This window comes from Vigna radiata, chromosome 5 (genome assembly GCF_000741045.1).
Source record: "Vigna radiata var. radiata cultivar VC1973A chromosome 5, Vradiata_ver6, whole genome shotgun sequence".
Lineage (NCBI taxonomy): Eukaryota > Viridiplantae > Streptophyta > Magnoliopsida > Fabales > Fabaceae > Vigna > Vigna radiata.
This window is the reverse complement of record NC_028355.1, coordinates 16,309,820-16,324,000: the sequence shown is the minus strand read 5'-3', so window position 1 is coordinate 16,324,000 and position 14,181 is coordinate 16,309,820. Positions and strand designations below refer to the sequence as shown.

Genomic DNA, 14,181 nt, shown 5'->3' with positions numbered 1-14,181 from the left:
GAACACACCCACCCCACCCCAGACAACAGCCACTAATGCCAAATACAGTAACTGTACTTACCTCTCACTCGTGAATTTTTGTAATGTGTGATAAGTCAAACTACTAAAGAAGAAAATCATTTTATGAGATTAATTCACGAGAAGCCCCCCACCTCCCATATCTGTTTACAGTTCATTGAAAATGACATTAGTGAAAGAGATGCCCATTTTCTGAAAATTCCACCGAAAATTCTTTTTATTTCGAATATTTATGTATATGGAAGTAAAAATGAAAAAAATTAGAATAAAAGAGTAGAGTTGTCTGGATTGGGAAAAGAAGTGGAAAAGTGTGAAAAAAATATTTGATATAAATTCAAGTTATTACACATTTATTTATTATTACATCTAAAATTAAGTTCATTTTGATTATCCCAATGTGTTAAGTAGACATGAAAAAGAAGGGGCTCCTTTGTTGGATTGTAATAAAAATGAAGAACAAGATGCATTAATTTTGAAGTACAATTTGGTCTAGATTCCCTACTGTAAAGTAATTTTAGGCCTTCTATATATACAGCAAAGAACGGTCAGTACATTTGAAATCCGTCAACTTATCCAAACATGGTCATATCAACATCCACTGAGGTCCCGTCAAATTCATCATCCCTTCGCTCATCAAGCCACAACATTCCTTACTTTACCAGAAGTTGTTCTGTACAGCTCCATCTTCCCATTGTTATTTTCCCCTCAACTTCCATGGCACAGAAAAACTGCAAAAATTATTAATATTCTAACATACTTTCCTACAGCCATAAGCCTGAGCTTCAAACTGACTCGATAGACGAACGAGCTTACGTTGTGAGAGTACATAAATCAAAGGGCTAAAAGGATTTATTTTAGCCTGATCTTTTCTTGTACTTCCCTTGCCCCAGGCTCAACAGGAAATCAGTAAATATGTGTTCATACTCAGGCATTTTCCCATATCCTGCAACACCAAGTATTTAAACGCTGAATAATTTCAAAGGAAACGCACGTATTCTCACGTAGTTTAAGACTCGCTATTTCGTAAGAAAGCAGTGCACATACACGATAAGGAATAATGATTCAAAATGAACATAAAAAGAAATATCAGAATAAATTATTGTACATGACCTCTTTTGGCATTTTTCTTTTCAACACTTTTTCTATTACTAGGCGAAATCTCATTTGGGTATAATATCTGTTAATGGGTTATGATTTCATGGACATTACAAGGAACATTGAAAAAAAATCAGAAAATCGTGTTGATGTCATCTCTCAGATAAAGTAAACAGTAAGATCGAACGTATATATATGCTCTTACCAGGGAAGTAATTTATGTCGATGACGTAAAAGTGATCTCTTGTTCCATATTCACGGATAATATCCAGGTTGAATAGACGAAGACCCTAGAAAAAGAACAATGACAAAAAAACATTATTATAGTCCTTGTATAGGCAAGAAACCTTAAAAAAAAAGAATGGGCAAATTACCAATCGCCATCGAAGTTCCTTAGCTAATTTCTCTAGTAATGGCCTTGGAGGAAGCTCTGCAAGGACAGAAAATGACAAAATCAGAAGACTGGTATACAGTTTAGTCGTTAAGACTTTCAATATGCACGAGCGTATATATCTTTTTAGCTCTGGATGACTACACCCGTAAAACAAACACTTCCTTCATCCACGCACATGTAAATGTGCTGAGATTTCTAATTGACTTTGGATCGCCACCCTACCCATATTATAGGCCGGACAAAAGTTTTATTATAGTCAAACAGATTATGAAATAGAATTTTGTTTGAAATAGATAGCCATAAAATTATAGAGAGAATTATCGCACCAAACAAAAAATGTTTTTAAAGAACGGACATTATCAGTAGATGAGAACCAACCAGGAAGTGGTTTCTCTTACGTTTGTGTATGAATAAGACAAGGCCTGGTTTTTTCCCTTACAGAGAGGAGGGAGAATTGTGAAGACCTGTTTGTTTTTAAAAAGTAAAGCTCTATAGAAAGTTTTTATACAAGACATGATAATTACCAGCGACGGTAGGATCCAGATCTGCATCATCTGCAGAAGCTGCAGCACACGAAACCCTTGGAAAATTATATATCCCAGCATCTTTGGAGAGTTCCCACTTGCTAACATCAGGTAATGAAAACCGCCTTACTACCTTTATAGCATCACCAACTATATAAACCTTGAAGAGAACACCCCCTACACAAACAATGAAGTAGCATTTCTCGTTCACTTTCTCATAATGATTTGTAATTGAACATTTAAGGGTAAAAAATAGATACAATATATAAAAATTCCTTACCATGATTGACAAATTCCTGAAGAACAAGAGGAGGTTCAAGTTTTTGAAGGGAAAACTTCTCATAAGCAAGGGATAATTCATGTGACTTTGCACTTCCATCGGCAACTAGTGGCTTTGCAACTAAAATGATTTTGAAGTTGCAAACATAAGGAAAGTTCAAATTAAGGAATACAAAATTAAGTACTAGGATCAGACACAAAAATAGATGGGATTACCATGCCTATTTTCATAAGTTCTAATGACTTTGCCTCAAAAACACAACCCTCGTAACAATAAATGTCCATGCGTCCATGCTCTGAGAAATCGCATAACTGCAGCATCTAAAAGTAGTTGAAAAACCAACATATACATACCAAGGGGTAAAGTCAAGCCAGCTTGGTTGACCAACTCTGGAATAGCGCACGCCTCTCTCTTGATAACTAATTGCCGAGGAACACCCACGATGCCTGCATGATGATATTGGAAAACTCAATACCTACTAATAACTCAACATGGCTGAACATAGAGCATCACTGAATAGTAATTCCATATAGCCACAATTCATAATCAAGGTGGAGACAAAAAAAAAATACCATATGAATCACAAAGGTTCATATCTGCTACAGCCTGAAGCATATACTGACGGTTGCGTAAATGTTGTATGGCATCTGGAGGGTCCAAAACTGTAACCTCAGGATGTGACTGCCTATAATCCTGAAATATATCCAAAAGTATAAAAACTAAGAAAAACATCTACGTAAAATAGAAAACATCCGGAGGACACCAGTTCTATACATTTTGTAAAAATAAATACGTAGAATAGGCTGTGAATTAAAAAGCCAAACAGCAGTTCAACATTACTTTTCTCCTTAAGAATATGTGTTCATTCAAAAAGAAACAGTAGTTCAGTTCACAGTTTCTCGTCACAATAAACAAGGAACGCTAATGTTCCCCTCAGAATACACTACAACAAATTCAATTCAGAGAACATATAGGGAATCTTCATTCAAGTCTCGTTAATAGAAATGTGTAAGCTTAACGATAATCACGAAATAGCAAATTCAACAAATTAGGCAGAAGACTACATGATAATCTGCCTCAATTTCTGCAAGAATCCTTTACTCAGGCTATATAAAAAGAACTTGCATTCACATCTTTCCTTAAAGACACTACCAGACTATTATTTTGTTCTCTTTCATTTCTGGAGATCACTTTATTTCTGTGACGTTGAGCATCTACACTTCACACATGTCCAAAGCATAAAGAAATACCTCCTCTCAGAACGAAAAATGTTTATACTTTTAAAGCATGAACAATAACTTCATCATATAATTTTATTATAAAAATTTGAAAATTATACATTAAATACAGAAGACATCGTAAGAAGTATGAATATTGTAGGAATGCAACAGCTCATACAATAAATTTGTGTTCAAGGAAATAAAAACAGAGACTGGGTTTATTTGACATCTTACCCACTCTACATCATATAAAAGATTACAGGAGGAAAGTACCAGTAAGTCAGTTTCCCAAATACTCAGAAAGCTATGGGTGGAATTTTCAACATTGATGTTATTGTATCAAAATAGAAACATAACATCCAGAAAGTCAGGCTTCAGTAAAATGATATGATATCTAAATGCGACTAATCAGTAGATTTGAAAAGAAAATGCAAAACTCTTTCATTTATCAGTCGGTTATATAGGACTTTCCAATATTTTAGATATTATCTGAAAGTTCCATCTTAAAATATGAAGAGTTATTACAGTATAAAGTATAAGATTGTAGTTTTTTTCAATCAGATTCAAGACTTGCTATAAATTCGTACAATTACTTGTAGACTCGCGGACAATATTTTGGAGTTTACGGCAGACATTGTCAGACACAGGCTTATGCACAGTACAACCAACAAGCATTATCATATGCCGGGCTGCAATTACTGTTAATGAGACAGACATCACAATTTTAGTCCCCTGATCAGAAATCTTAGAGCCGTTAACCTTCAAATTTAGGTCATCATGACTCTTAAACCCCGTTTAGAAGCATAGAAAATACTAACACAGCAACGCTGAGAATTGCAATATAAGAAATTAAGAACGGAACTAATAATTTACTTTCTCTCTTTTAGCCAACTAGAAGTCCATCTTAGAGCATCCACAAAAAATGGAACCTAGTTAAACGGATTCAAAAAGGAAAAATCTGTTGAAATTTATTTGCTATGTAAAACCTGACAAAAACAGCTAGATGTCCATGAAAGTAGCGACACCCTCACTTGCAGGAACCTTGAGGCCTCGACCTCAACTACTGGTTCATGATTCATAAAGAGAGATGGGAAGAATCACTCTGCAAATTATGCCAGACAGCAAGTCAAAAAAGCTAGTCGTTGACCAGCCTTTCATCGTTTTCTTTTTACATCCCAGTTAGCATCAAATGTATAAAGAAACAACACAAGAAGCAAGCATAACTATTATGATTGGATTAATTAGCACAACAGAAAAAGAGCAAAAACACGCGCTGAAAAGGGGGTGGCTGGTGGGTGGGGACAAACCTCAAGAACCTGGCGCCACTCTTTCCCTGATAACTGCATTTTCCAAGAAACAAAATGGAAAAATCAGCCACGGTTAAACCGAACAGGTATCATTCGAGCATTGACATAAATACATTGAATCTTTTATGAGTAACCCAGTGGATAACAAGCAGTATAGAAATAATTTGAAAAGGACAACGAGGAAATTCACAGGAGGAAATCATAACCTTATGCAAGACAATATCAAAAGGACCTTGATCTGAAAGGGGCCTATTATGGTCAATAGCCACGAATAGTATTCCCTTGTTCCTGCACGAAAGTACGTACAAATTGAAATCAGTAACAAGCCGAGTACCACAACACGGTCATGTTTTGAAGGTAAAAGGACAACATTATTGAACCACAAAACAGGATTGACACAAGAAAACAAAAAAGGTACAAGTACGATCCATGTATTCAGAAATTGAGAGGAGGCTCTCAGAGAAGTTTTTCAGAAAGAACAACGATTGATGTAGTTTCCGTAAAAACAACAAAAATTGGCAAAATATCTTCCCATTTGCAACAGATTCTCCGAGGATCACATATTTTCGGTTCGCTTTCTCGCCAGCCTAACGAAAACGACGCGCGTTTGCAAGAACCTCATTAATTGAAAATTGAAAATAACCTTTCACGAAGAACTCTCTCGTTTGAATTCACATAAAGGCAGTTATCCGAGGAAGAAACGATTTATTCCAGTTAATAATTCGCTTTTTTTTAAACGCAATCAATTAAATCGCAACAAGACACGACGATGAATGAATTAACCGTTTTGGCTGTCTGTTTACCTAGCTAAACCTTCAAGCTTAGGCTGTAAAAAGCTCTTTATCTTTTTAGTAGTAAGAGCATAACCAACCACAACCAGTCTCTTGGGCGACGAAAACCCCGCATTGACCACCGGACACCATTGATTTTGGGCCAGGGTAACTTCATTCTCCACCACTTCCTCTTTCTCACCACCGTCGTCGTTCTCCCTCAACCTCATATTTTCACCGAAAACCTAACCCTATCTAAGCTTAATTTCGAAGAGAAGGAAGGAGAGAAAGAGAGAGAGAGAAGCGAAATCGGTATTTGTTGGAGTGGTTGGAAGAGGAGGGAAGCGAAAAAAAAGGGGGAAATGGTTGGTGGAGAAGAGAGATTTGGAATTCAAGAGGAAATGAATGAAACGAAGGTAACGAAAGAGTGGGAGTGAATGGAAAGAAAAGGGACCGCAGAAGGGGTATTTATAGAGAGATTGCCTTGTGTTATGCTGAGCTGTGGAAAACTGAAGATAGTACTCACGATGATGAATTCAATTTCCATCATTCCACGCGTTAGAATCACGCTGCGCTGTTTGGATTCATTGTTGCTTCGGGTTACGAGTGAGTGAGAATTTATGTTGCACTTTATCCCTAGTTTATAGTTTTTTTTTTTTTTTAATTTCTCTCTCCTTTCTTCTAATTTAATAGTTTAATTATGAGAATTTTAAATAACTCTGATTTTTTATTTTTTATTTTTAAAAACAACAGGAGAACTTCTTTCAAAGACTTCGCTTTATAATTTTATGTAATTCTTAATTTTATATATTTTCAATTTAACATTTATTCGAAATATTAAAAATGTGGTTCCGTTAAATATATAAGCATTCCCACGTTCCCATGCACCGACCACTTTAAAAATCAATCACATAAAGTAAAGCTATAGATTTTCTATTTATTTTAAAGCACTTAATATATAAATGAATAAAACAACGTGTTTAATAAGATTTTGTAGTGTTGTAAAATGTTATTGTATTGATTTTAAAATATTTCATATATGTAATAGCTAACAAAACAAACGAAAGCTTAATCAGGACCATATGTGATATGCTGTTTGTATTTTGCTGCCCAATCCGCAAAATTTAGCGTTAATAATATTTATATCGCAAAAAACCTACATCTAACAAAAGAAAATCATTAGAAATACCAAAAAGATTTTTAAAAAATATATATAAGTAACGGAATTAGAGAAATTGGTCTTACGTACTTTGACCAGATAAGCTACGCAACACAGACTTATCTGAACTAGATAGATGAGTCAGTTCATACAACTTAATTCCCGATGTTATCTCTAATTTAAAGTTGTATGTCATTCTTATATATCTTATTTAATGTATTGCATATTATTAAACAAATATTTAAAATAATTAGAAAATAAAATATACGTAAGTTTTTCTTTTATATTATTATATTGCATTCTCAAAGGCGGTGTAGCCAATTTAAATTTACGTATTATGAAAGAAAAATTCAAGTCATATCTATATTTATAAGTTTACGTATAATTTATGACTGGTATCCGTAAAATATTTATGTCGTCTACACTATTAAAATTAATTATTATATATTTTTGAGATATTATTTTGTTTAAAACTTCATCACGATTTTATATGTTTCAAATAGTAAAAAAAAAAGTATTTAATCTATGTTTGACTTTTATTTTTTAATAATATAAAACTATTAAATATAATAGAATGGTTTTAAATATAAAAATAAATTATTTTCCTAATTTGTGATCCGTTTCAATTTGGTCCTAATATATTCAATCCTTTTTTTTTCTATTTGTAACATTTTAAAATATTAACTTTTAATATTCGTAAACGGTACACGTAATCGAGTAGAGACAACAAGAGGAGCAAATTCATTTCAAACAAAAACGATATGTTAAAATAATTATGAGTTTTAAATATGGTGTGATTATATACTTAAAATATTTATTTATTGTGGATTTTAATTATATTAAAATAACATTTGTCTTCTTTATTGCATGTACAGTCAATAACCAAATACATAACATGCGTATATCTAGGTAGACCGTTATTTATATTGATGTGTTGTGTTATTAATGTCATTACTTAATAGTGACGTGCTATGTTTTTAATTATGGCATTTTAATAACAATTTTAGGTTAATATAATCAATATTAAAAAATATAACAATACATTACCAGTAGTGATAACAAAATATATAAAAAAAAATAGAAATTAGAAAAACAAGTGAAAAATAAAAGTGGATTATATAAATCAAATGATATTATATCTACTTAATCTAAAAACATGTTTTATTATGCCATTGTTTTACCATATATTATATGATGACATAAGGAAATTCAAAACTTAAATAAAGAAGGATTAGATAATTAATCGTAGAGTACAAGGGATCTGGAAGGAAGATGATCACTTTAAATTAGAAAAGCAAATCCTTTTTTTATTATTATTTTTATTAATACTTATATCTTACTTTTTCTTACCATTATTAATCACAATATTATTTCAAGTATTAAGATACTATATAACATTATGTATGTTCACTTGTTCTCTCCATATATATTCATTTTGACTAATTCATGCATACATATATTACACCATAAACATTGTAGTATTGAACTTAACATCGTTAGTTCTAAAATTTTTAATATATTTTAATCATAAAAAACACATTATTTTCATTCAAAACTATATAATAAAATGTTTAGTGATATCAAATAGTGATCAATTAATACTTAAAATGAATAAAAATTAACATAAAACAATACTAATATATTTGTTTCTTCACTGTAGAGGACTAGAATAAATAAATAATGCATACTCCTTTCAAGGAATCAATGAGCATGGATAGCACTAAGCACACTGGAATGTCAACTGTCAGAATATTTTTATAGTGCAGATGTTTTTCATATTACTATTCAATTACAAATTGCCATGAAATTAATGGATATTATTGTACAAATTTTTAACTAATGGATTATATAAAAATTGTTATACTACAAATAATAATAATAATAATAATAATAATAATAATAATAGATAAGAAAATAAACTCTCAGGTAAAAAAAAAATCAATTATAATTAGAAAAATATACACAAAACATGATTATTAGTGTATAGAAAAGAGTTTTCACAGTGATTATTTTGGAAATTGAATTTTAGTTTTATAACTTAAACATATATCTAAGAAGTAAAAAAAATAATTTTTTAGCTTTGGTTATCAACCAAAAGCATAAAAGTCCTTATTATACTCTGGTTCGTGAAACCATAAATAAATAATAATTTTTTTTTATTTTAAAGATATATGACATTGATTCTTGTACCATTAAAATTAAATAATATTTTTAATTATTAAACTTTAGTTATTTTAGAATCGAAACCAAACATTGCCTCATGTTTCAATTATGATTATAAATGAAGATTAACATATTTGTTTTTTTAATATACATTTTTTCTTCCTACATGTTTAATCTACATAAGAAACAACATATTATATACAAAAGTTATTTTTATAACAAATAAACATGTTTAATACTAATGCAATATATATCATAAAAGAAATATACATTAAACATAAAAAAAATACGTTAACATAGAGAATCGTAATAGTAGAGGAAGATTAACACTTTGTAAAAAATTTGTTAAAAATAACCTTAAACAACACTTTATGTTTAGATTATAACAAAAATCACAACTAAATCATTTTACTCAGATAAAATTAAAAAAACTAAAATTTAAAATATTTCCGTATATCTTTTGATCTCAGATATTTAAAGATCGAAGTAAAAAATGTATGGATTCAACTATAATCAAAGTCAAATTTTCTCGTTCAAATATAATAATAAAATTAAAAAAAAAAATTACGCATCTTTCAACCTTGATTATTAGAGAACAAAACATAATTTCAATTCTTATAACCGAAATCAGATTCTCTAGCTCACAAAAAATAATTAAAATAATAATGAAATTTTTAAAAAGTTTTATGTACCTTTCAACTTTGGTTAACATGAAATTAAAACAAACAAAAAATTGAATATGATTTCGGTTCCTTAAAAAAAATCTATAAATTCACAAAATTTATAAATTTTTCAGTATATCTTATTTTATTTTACTTACTTCAAAATCCAAACATATCACTGCGATTTAAAAAAAAAAAAATCAGAATTGCAATAATAATATATAATGGGAGAGTAGCCGTTTTTTCCATTCTCATACAAGATATTCCATTATTCTTTATCCAAATAAAGCAGGAGCATAAGCATATATTTATCCGTAACGGAATGTTCTGCACCAAAATTAGTTGATTTCAGAAAGTTAGTTAAATTGTGTATTCTTTGCTCTTTCAATTTATCTGTGCATGCATCAAATCACCTCAACAAAACGTGATAATAAGAATGAAGGAGAAACTTTAAAAATTATAGAATTGTCATTTTTATATTGAGAACTTAATTAATTATCTCTAATTAGTTTTTATTAGACCGTTTGCTATAAAATAAAATGGAGAAATATTGTCTGTTTTGGACCAAGTTTTTATAGGTTTATTTTTGATACTATTCTAAAAAATCTCTTACTATTAAAGGTATTTATTTGTATATAAACTCTTAATCAGTTCTTCTCTACTGGATATGGGACTTTGTTTACATTCTAACACTAATAAAATTTATATTATTTATTCCTTTTAAATTTATCTTTAAATAAAACCGATCTTCGGCAACGACTTGGAAAATATTATTACACATAAAATTTATTGTCAATTATTTTAGTCATAGTTTCTTTCATTGATTACAAAAGATTTGCAAAACTTCCACACGAATGGTACCACTAAAATAGATTTTTTTTTTTTAAATTCTTGATAGCACACAGTTTGGAACTAAGTGCATATTATAAAAATGAAACAAAAAAGATTTTTTTTCTTTTTTTATTTTATTTATGGACACACACAAAGTTATAGTGTTTTTCAATGTCCATCACGGTCGTAGAAAAATGACCCGGCATTCAAATTTTTGTTGTTTATTTAGTAGACGAATAAAAAATAACCTAAGTTGTGACATTATTATTTATTAATTTAACGAATAAAAGTGATTGGCAATTGCATAAAGCTGCCATAAAATCATAAGAGAAATGCTATTTTATGAGAAGAATCTGTTCTCAAAGCTCAAGCTCAAGGACTACGGCCATCTAAAACACGAGACTCGACGAACCATAACTTAAATATTAAAAAGGTAATTATTTTATAATATAAAGGATAAGCACTCATATTTAATAATTAATTATTTTTATATAAAAATTAGCATTATGCATCTTTTCAATGTTTGGTATATATCTTGTTTTAATTTAATGTGTCTATCCGAAAACACATAACAGAGACGAGTGTCTTGAGTTTGTAATTTTGTACAGTTGGCAGATCCTAGACAAATATTTTAAGCTACAAACTACGTATTATAATATAGAAATAAATTAAAAATAGAGAGAAAAACTGGGACAAAGATATACGCAAATATGGTACAAAGATTTGTTGAGCGAATCTGGTCTTGGGAGATGTTTGATTAATTTAAAATTGCGATTTGGTCCTCTCGTATTGGTGTCAAAAGAATAAATAAGGATTATTATGATATATTGAAAATAATTTAGATATTTTTTTAATAAAATTGTAAGAAAAATAAAACTTAAAACGTTCGAAGACTGACAAATTTATTCTGAAACATCCAATGAAATTTAATAACTAATTTATTTTGACATTAAGCCTAACTAACCTTCAATATTTGATATAGAATATTTTGATATTTTCGTGATATTTAAATTCAAATTCGTTGAAGATTAACCTCTTATACTAAAACAAAAAGTAATAGTAAAGGGAATCAAACATTAAATTTGAATATTGTATTACCAAATCACGTGGATCACAACATGTGATTGATTGATTTTAATAAATATTTGAAGTCTATATACATAGATACATATATACATATTCGTTTTATGTCGATAATATTTTACACCAATCAACTATTTTACATGAAAAATTAAAATATTATTTTGAGTTTAATATTTTGTAGTCAATAAAATTTTAACAAAATTAAAATTCAAAACTTTGAAAATTAATAAATATAATATTTTAATCCAATTATATTATTTTTTATATATATTAAACATATTTTTAACTAATATTTAACACTTTTGATACTTAAAAAATAATATAATTAAGTTAGAAAAATTATATTCATTTATTTTCAATGTTTAAACATTCAAATGTATTAAAGTTTTGCAAATACGAATTCTAATTCCATATTAAAATTCTTAAATAAATAAAAAAAAAAAAACATATCTGTAACTGGACCTTCGGACGGACCGGACAGACGATCTCCAAAATACAAGAAGTCGGACGGTAAGTTAGGTGAATCGTAAGAAATTAAGGTAAAATGGATTTAATTAAGGTAAGAAGAAATTAAGATTTGTTGGATTATGATTCGTTCTTAATTAAGATTTCTCTAATCTTGTTCTTGATATAGTAGGTTCATTTATTACGCATTTAATACTATACTTTGGTTCCCCAACAGATTTATTGACCGACTTTTGGCATTGGAGGACCTTTGGCAGATATCTTCCCGGACAGACTTGGACAAAGAGGGACGAACTAGACGATCAGTAAAGAGAAGAAATTGTGAAGAGATTAGATGACTCGACCTCACACTGGAATAATATTTAATTCTACTATTTTTAATTCTAAAATTGTAATATATTGTTTTTAATTCTTTAAATAATCGATACGTAATGTTTTCATTTCATATATATATTTATCCTTAAAATTCTAATATAATATTGGTTTGGTGATATATTTTGAGATGAGTTATATTTAGTTGGTGGGGAGTCTCCAAAACATAATTCCGTACTAGTTGTATGCATGAATAGAAAAATATGTTAAAGTAACGCCATATAGTTTTATATTTGAAAGTTATTTTAAGAAAAGTGATAATCTATGTGTATTTATTGTGCTTTATACGTTGGGATATGTGGATAAGCACGTTTAACATAATAGGACATATAATCAATAATTACTAAGAGGCTTAACAAATGAAATATTGAGAAAGTGGAAAAGTGGGCAGCTAGATGCATGAAAAGTATGAGTTGTTATTCATGTGAGTAAAGCTTAAGTATAAGTCCTTCCAAATCAAGGTAAATCAACAAGACATGAAAGAACTTTGTCCTTCTTTATGCAAACACTAATTCACTAATTAAAGAAAAAGCAAATTTCGCATTCCAAATTTTGTTCGCTTCTGTTTCCTGTGAGCCACTGAAATTAAAATAATTGTATTTGCTAATTTTTTTATGCTACCTTTCTTATAATGCTTTTCAAAAGGTATATTGGATAACCACACACGTCATGATTTATTGGAATCTGTAGGTTGAATTTATTTTACTTTAGATCAAAATTTATTTTATGTTTTTTAATAAATTTAGAGCAAACATATCCTGTAAGATTAAACTAATTAAATGAAATATTTTGGAAGCATTTTCACTTCAAAGGATGATAAGTTGTGTCGTGACTTGGTTTTTCTAAGCGAGCTTATGCTAACAAAATCAAAAGTTAGTAAATTCATTGACTTTTACTACTGAGCGTTACTCTGTGTCGTTGGATATAAATATTTAATTTCATCTAGAGGTGTTGGAAGAGTTTTTCTCTTTGAACGCCTCTATGGATTGCTAGGTGTCAAGCTCCTAGATAGCTAGCGTTGGGTGCGTCTTTGATTTTCGCTTGACGGTATTCTGCATCTTTTATGACTTGTTTTTCATGAGTATTTGAAGTTATTTGTTTTCTTAACGATGTATTTGGTTTGTAAAGTAGAACAAAAATATTAATGGAGAAATTGTAGGGCATTTTCAGGAAGATTGAATGTGTGTTTCACTAGGGTGTTTCTTGGAGTGAGTACTCTTTTATTTTGTGTGGTCATCTTCAAGTCTACTAATTATTTATACTCATTATACTAATATAGAAAATAATGATTATGTGGTGAGAGTGACAGGAGGTCCTGTCATAAGGATAACTCTAAAGTTTTTATGATCATGATAGAGACCAACCTTGGATATGTCAACTCGATAGAATAATAATATTTTTATCACTACAAATGCATGACTTTTTTTTTCCTACTACCTTACTCTATTGTGTGTTTTGTCATTGCTGTGTTGTCTTCTTCTTTTTGCAATAATTACTTTGTTGGTCTGAGTAAATGAAGATATATGTAAGAGCATATCTAATAGATGAGAAACCAATTGTCTAAATCATTAAGCGATATTAAATTATGTTAGATATATTTTTTAAATATAATCATGATATAATATCTTAAAATATATATGCATGCTTTATATTATTGTAATTTTATATGTTGGATTACTATAATAATATAAAATATACCTTCGTAATAATTGTAATGAAATGTTTTATTTTAATAATATTATGCTATTAAAATGGATCATACATCTTCTTCCATTTTACTTCTCATGAATATACCACAAACTATTACTTCTCATACATATACCACAAATTATTTAAAA

At 29.5% G+C, this 14,181-nt stretch overlaps 1 protein-coding gene across 3 annotated transcripts; it reads right to left on the bottom strand.

The window, feature by feature from the left end:
* Nucleotides 1-429: 429 nt before the first annotated feature.
* On the bottom strand, nt 430-6,194 carry LOC106762117 (inositol-tetrakisphosphate 1-kinase 3). 3 transcript variants are annotated; one of them, XM_014645838.2, is made up of 11 exons: nt 5,642-6,194; nt 5,045-5,126; nt 4,839-4,871; nt 2,884-3,004; nt 2,665-2,757; nt 2,312-2,431; nt 2,032-2,208; nt 1,488-1,543; nt 1,319-1,403; nt 832-961; nt 430-746 (listed from the first exon to the last, which is right to left on the bottom strand). In XM_014645838.2, the coding sequence occupies exons 1-10, from the start codon at nt 5,836-5,838 to the stop codon at nt 873-875; spliced, it is 1,053 nt and encodes a 350-aa protein (XP_014501324.1). In that variant the 5' UTR covers nt 5,839-6,194; the 3' UTR covers nt 430-746; nt 832-872. The 3 variants fall into 3 exon arrangements, with proteins under 3 accessions (XP_014501324.1, XP_014501323.1, XP_014501325.1); XM_014645837.2 differs by having other exon boundaries at nt 430-961; nt 5,642-6,192; XM_014645839.2 differs by lacking the exon at nt 5,642-6,194 and adding an exon at nt 4,518-4,633 and having other exon boundaries at nt 430-961.
* Nucleotides 6,195-14,181: the final 7,987 nt, after the last annotated feature.

Coding starts and splice junctions, on each gene's coding strand:
- LOC106762117 (XM_014645838.2), bottom strand. CDS start 5,838: ATGAGGTTGAGGGAGAACGACGACGGTGGTGAGAAAGAGGAAGTGGTG. Junction 1,404..1,487: donor AGGAACTTCGATGGCGATTG/GTAATTTGCCCA, acceptor TTCTTTTTCTAG/GGTCTTCGTCTATTCAACCT. Junction 962..1,318: donor CGACATAAATTACTTCCCTG/GTAAGAGCATAT, acceptor TTGGTGTTGCAG/GATATGGGAAAATGCCTGAG.